General features: G+C 40.8%; 1 protein-coding gene across 1 annotated transcript; it reads left to right on the forward strand.

The window, feature by feature from the left end:
• Positions 1-607: 607 nt before the first annotated feature.
• Positions 608-1567, forward strand: LOC146806284 (olfactory receptor 56A4-like). The gene has a single exon (XM_085623931.1). It carries the CDS (start codon positions 608-610, stop codon positions 1565-1567), a length of 960 nt encoding a protein of 319 aa, XP_085480057.1.
• The last annotated feature ends 4889 nt before the right edge of the window (positions 1568-6456 follow it).

Below are 6456 nucleotides of genomic sequence, written 5' to 3' on the forward strand. Positions count from 1 at the left end.
ACTGGCCTGACAAGGAGCAAAAGCCCTATGATGAAGTGTGACCCATATCTAGGTGTGTGAGTGCATTCGTTCCTACAGATTAATGCCCCCTGCAGACTCTGTGGAACTTAACTGACCTAAGCAGACAAATCTGTACTTACTAGGAACTTCATACCCTGGTGATCATGAAGGTGATTACATGTGCTGGCGTTCAAGGGTCCCTATATGTCAAAGTTTAGATTTAAGTCTTTACCTCAATTTTAGGAGCAATATAAATTTGTGGTGCATTGCTTAAGGGTTTTTGATAATAGGTGGAGAAAGGGTTTTGCTATGTAATCATGGGAAATTCATGTCCCTTTCAAGCATTGAGCCTTCCTCTCTACCTGCTCTGTGCCTTTTCAAGTCTGCTCTATTGAAAGGGGATCTGCACTAGGTGATTTTAGGATATCCTTCTGGATTTGAGGATCAACTGGAATGTAAATTTACCCCAACTCTAAACGTGCCTTTGATGACTACATATCTGGAGTGTAATATGCATGTTTCTTTTGCATTTTTTCAACTTGAATGTACTAATGCTTTCCCTTTTCTAAATTTCAGGATTGAATCACAATACGTTTGCTCAACAGAGATGATGGTTTTCAATTTTAGTTCGACGGAGGGCACAGACTTTATCCTGGTTGGTCTTCCAGGGTTCATATTCTGGCAGCACTGGCTCTCCATTCCTCTGGCACTTCTTCTTCTTCTTGCTGTTCTGGCCAATGTAACGCTCCTGGCCACAATCTACAGGGAGGAAAGTCTTCATGAGCCCATGTACTATTTCCTCGCTGCTCTGTCTCTGACTGATCTTATCCTGAGCTTGGTCACTACACCAAAAATCCTTACCATCTTTTGGTTTAATGATAGAAGCATCAGTCCCACAGCATGTTTTTCTCAGATGTATTTTGTTCACTGTTTTCTAGGGCTAGAGTCTGGTATTTTCCTGGCTATGGCCTTCGATCGCTACATTGCCATCTGCTACCCACTGCGGTATGCTTCGATTATCACAGAAAGATTTATCATGAAAGTTATGGTGCTCACATTTGTGAGACCTGCCTGCCTAGCCTTACCTCTGCCAATATTTGCTGCCCAACTTCATTACTGCTCAAGTCATGTGGTGGAACACAGTTTTTGTGCAAATGTGGCTGTGGCAAAACTTGCCTGTAGTAATATAAGGCTCAATAGCATTTACCAGCTAGTTGTTGCTGGGTCCGTGCTGGGTGTTGACCTGATCCTGATCTGCCTGTCATACTGCCTGATCATCTATGCAGTATCAAAGCTCCACTCGCTTGGTGCAGCATCGAAAGCTTTCAGCACATGCACATCCCATGTTATACTTATTTTGTTTTTCTATTCTACCTTGATGGTGCTAGCTGTTACAAACAAATCAGAAGAGCATGTGTCCCCTGACTTTGCTATTCTGCTTAATGTTCTGCATTTGATTGTGCCACCTGCCTTAAACCCCTTAGTTTATGGTGTGAGGACGAAAGAGATTAACCATGGCATCAGGAAGATGTACAGCAATACTTTGTGTTACACTACATTGGAATAGAAGACCTTTTGCTTCTGGGAAACATTACATTGACAAGGATCAGAGACCTATGATGAAGTTGAGATCACAAATAGGATAGTTTTTCACTATAAAGCAGCTCAGCACATTTTCACAGCTATGCAAGGGCTAAAGAGGCTGTTGATATCTATAACTGACTATGTTGCAGTAACATACTCATTTCATAATGACAGTACAATGAGATTGCTTGAATGATTTTATTTTAGACCGAGATCCATTGCTGGTAAATTAAGGTGAATGTGGTCATCAATTAGGGCTCTCTGTGGTCATATATCAGAACATAAAACATTGATATGGACTTCCTAAGGGTTTTTGCTCCAATATTCTACTAATTTGCAAACATTTAATATCTTGATATTCAAAACTCTGGTGAAATTTTGGTCTGTACAATAGCAGAAAGAATTAGAAAAAATGGAACCTTCCTCACCATCTTCCCCTTCTCCACACATTTGATATGAAGAGATAACATTTTATAAAAGGTCTGCAATAAACTATTGCTAACGGTGGCTTCTCACACCTTCTAGTCGCTCTCTTTTTACCTAGCAGGGCTTTCTGCTGCTGCAGGGGCACTACTCATGCACCACCATGATAATAGTGTTGTGCTTAGTCATAGTTCCCTCATTTACTTAGTTATACAACTTCCCCCTCAGAAAATTGCTGACACCTGACAAGATATGAAAAGTGACAAATTCTTCTGCGACAAAATGAATTTGTTTATAGCTGAAACATTTATCTTGCACAAATATAGCCATAAATATAACATGTGACGCATAATTATGAGGTGACTAGATTCTCCCACTGGCATAATTTTTTTATTGGTATATTCAAAAACAGGACACATACATACTATGGCACCTTAAATTGAAAACAATAATCGAAGAGAAATGCATTAAAACCTTATAGCAGTAAGTTTGTTTTTATCAAAGTTATAGTAGCCTAGATATGGTATGAATACAAATGTAATACAGAATTCCTTCCAAGCAAACCTCCTATTACAATCACTCTCAAGAGGCTGATTTACATGGGGCTGAGCTACACCAGATGCTAATAATCTTCTTAATTTTAATAATTCTTTTTGCGTATGCATGTTCAAAATATTTAATACAATTTATTTTACTGCATCAATGAACCAGGTGCGGTGGGTCAATTAAATTCCACCATTGCAATATCAGAGAATGTACTAAAGATGTTGCAATAAATATGAACCTGCGCATTGTCAGCCGCTAGCAGGGAAAAGTGGTGGGGCAGTGTGTGGGACAAAAAAAAATTACCTGCAGCCTGTCGCCTGCCGCCTCGTTACCTCCATGCCTCTTCAGCTCCTGACAATGCACACACAGGCTCCCAGACTCCCCTGCACCAATCCAGATGGTGCTCTTATGCTGGTATTACCCAGCATGAAAGAAGAACTGGGATAGGACAGAAAGGGCTGGTTTCACGTTCCAGCATAGACTAAGAGCCAAGGCTCCTGAGCCCTGCTGATATCTCCTATCAACAGCCCGGAGATATCAAAGGGTGCATTTTGGATTGGCCATCCTAAGATGGCCGGCCCAACAGACATGCGCACTTGCAGTGCCCTCTGTCCAGCGCTCCTTCTGCTGCTGTCCCTCACAGGATGACCCTGCTCTCAAGACCTGGCTTTGGCTCCATTGTAAAACACAATGATAATAAAGCAGTTTTATTAATTGCTTTACTATCATTTTATTGTACATGCATCTGCTGGTTGTAGCAGTGGGACGACGCCACTCTGTCATATTAGAGGAGCCGCCCCTGAACCCATGTTCCGGTAATGAAAACAATCAAGAACTGGAGCCATTCCTTAGAGTATCACTTCTTAAAATGAAATAGTAAAAGGCTCTAATACAAATCTTGTTCATAAGTAAGCTCAGCTAGATTGTTAGTTGATTCCAGAATTTGTGCAGAGCAGCCCAAATACCGATGAGAGGAAACCAATCCCCTTCTCCCTCTAAATGACATCTAAAACTATGAATACTAACAGAGGGGAAACCCTATTCATTTGTTTAGTGCTTTAATAGAGCAGCCAACCAGAGAAAAACCCCATTCACCTAAACGTGTTAGCTCTAAATAACTTATAGCTAAATTGGCTGAAATCTTCCCACTACTTAGACGTAATCCGGAACCCAGTCTCTTTTTCTATTTTCTGCTGATGGTTACAAGGAGATCAAAATGACAACCACCTTGAGTCTGTCTATACCAGCTACTGATATCTCTCAGTTTTTGTTTAAACAACAATTTTAAAATAGAAAAGGCATGACCAGCAATGGATGACAAATATGACTGTAAGAAACTGCACAACAGGGAAGTAGTGTTCAAATTAATTTGGAAAAACCTCATCACCAACCAACGGGTCCTTGCAAACCAGTCGAGATCTGACAGCAGAAGTTTGTTAAAACTCTACCTTCTCCTTATGGAGGGATCCCGCTCCCATGCAAAATAAAGAGAAATTACTGCATGGTCAGAAAACTATTTTTAATAATTTGAGACTAAGCTTTACAGAAACTGAGAGATAAAAAAAATCTAGTCAGTATGCTGCACTGTGCTTTGAAATCGATATATTGTCTGAATATCAGAAATTTAAATTGCCACACATCAATAAAACGGACATCAGACTTAAAGGTGGCAAAAAATCCTGCAGTTTTAGGCTTAGATACTCTATTATTCTTCTATAGCACTTCTCATTCCAGAGTGGAGAGCAAAGGAATACATTTGCTCCCTTGTCTCAATTTGTTCAGAAATAGGACCATAGTAATTCATACAAAATGCACACAGTAGTCCCAACCCGGGCACTGACCAAAGAGTCATCTCCCTAGAGGGTCCTGTACAGTGTTATCAATGCCCACCTTCAAAGTGTCTCTAAATAAAATACCCATCTCTCTTCAGGTGACATTAGCAGAGGCAAACTGAGCCTGTGAAATCAACTTAGGTATAGAAAGTCTACCTTCAAAGTGTCTCTAAATAAAATAGCCATCTCCCTTCAGGTGACATTAGCAGAAGCAAACTGAGCCTTTTAAATCAACTTAGGTATAGAAAGTCTAGCAATTTTAGAATTAATATTTTTCCAATGGTTTTTTTGTGAAAACATGACACATAGCAGCACAAAATGTGCACCTGGTATTCGCTGCTTTCATATCTCAAGATACAACTCTGACTACCCCTTTGTGAGCCTCTCTGCCAACATAGAACAATGCCATTGTTAAAATTGAGAAGAAATCTAAACCAATTTGATACTAACATTTCTTTTTGTGTTCCACCCTTGTGCATCCCACCATGTCCTTGCCCTCTTCACTCCTATTCTCACACTCTGCACATCTACCTGCATAGCTTTCCCCAAAGTGGTGCCTGCCCCCGACTAATGTTAGTAAGAGACTCACACATCGACAAATGGTGCCATGGAATTGCATCCATGCAGTTGCCACACAGGGAGCGAGCATACATACATATACATATATATATACCCTTATATATAGATATGTATCTAAATTTAAACTCTAATCTCCCTAGTCAATCTAATCATTCTGTAGAGTCTTTAAAAAGTCTTGTGCAGCTTCAAATTTTTTTGGGGGGGAGTTTTATATAGCGCAAACTAGACCCGGAGGTTTCAGAGCGCTTTACATGAGCACCAGTTATGTTACAGACACATTAATATTTGTTAGGCAAGGGGTGATTATGTGATTTGCCCAGAATATTGAGCGTCCCTGCTGTGACTCAAACACGGTTCCCCAGCTCTGAGGTCGACCACCCTAGCAATTGGGCCACATTCTCTCAAGAAAATGTCCCTTATGAAGTACTCTCAGTTTTTACTGCTGAAACCAAGGGGGCTGTCCCCCAGCAACTTTTAAAGCATCAAACATATTCCAGAAATTATTCTTTCTTCTAGCAGACCCCCATGGGTCCCCGGACCACAGGTTAAGAACCACTACTTTATACCATAATCGGACAAAATGTACCAGTACTTTCCGGGGTACTTAAAAGTAGCGTTACGGAGCTGGCTAGGAACTCAATAGGCCCTCATGATGGTGAAATCTGCAGTATAATTAGGCAAACTATATTTTTGTATTAGGCGTTCAATAGAAGAAATCATACCACAGTTATTCTCAAAATTCTCCAGAATATCTATAAACCTGAGATTTGAACATCGGGAGCAGTTTTCCAGGTCTTCTTGTTTATCGTTCAGTGCTCCAAAATCATTTTCCTGGTCTACTAAGGGCTTCTGGACTGTCTCGGTTTGATCTTCTAAATTGTAGACCCTTTGATCCAATTCTTCCATCTTACCCACACTATCTCATCATTTGTAATCAATACCACTCCATTTATTCTAAATATGTGCCAAAGCCTGTCCCTGCAAAGCTTTCAAACCTTTAGCATCTGACAGAATAGTCTCCAATAGAGAATAGGGTAGAGGATCCAGTGGAGGAGTCACCACTACCCTTGCAGCAGATGGGTTAACAGAGACTTGATGGTCTAGAGATAGCAAAGGGACCATAACCTGGGCATTGTTGTGTAAATTAGGGGACAATATGGCAGGGTCACTTTGAGCAATTGCCAAAGCCTGTGAAATCAAGCCCGAAATTAAATATGACTAGACTATGATTTCCTTAAACAGTACAAGCAGTATTACCCGATTGCTTCATATGCTTCGAATGGGCAAAAAGTGGATACTGACAGCCCTTCCTTTCCGTATCCTGAGATCCCACAGAGGGCCCCAAAAGCCCGGTGAGGGCTGATTAATCCATATGCTGCATCACACTTTTGTCAGAAGTTGTTGTAACATCTGCACCTGGCCTTTGTGGGTCATAGGCAGCTTAGAGGAGATAGGTAAAGTAGATTGCGCCAGTCTTATAGTGCTCACAGTA

The sequence above is a fragment of the Triturus cristatus genome, chromosome 8 (assembly GCF_964204655.1).
Source record: "Triturus cristatus chromosome 8, aTriCri1.1, whole genome shotgun sequence".
Lineage (NCBI taxonomy): Eukaryota > Metazoa > Chordata > Amphibia > Caudata > Salamandridae > Triturus > Triturus cristatus.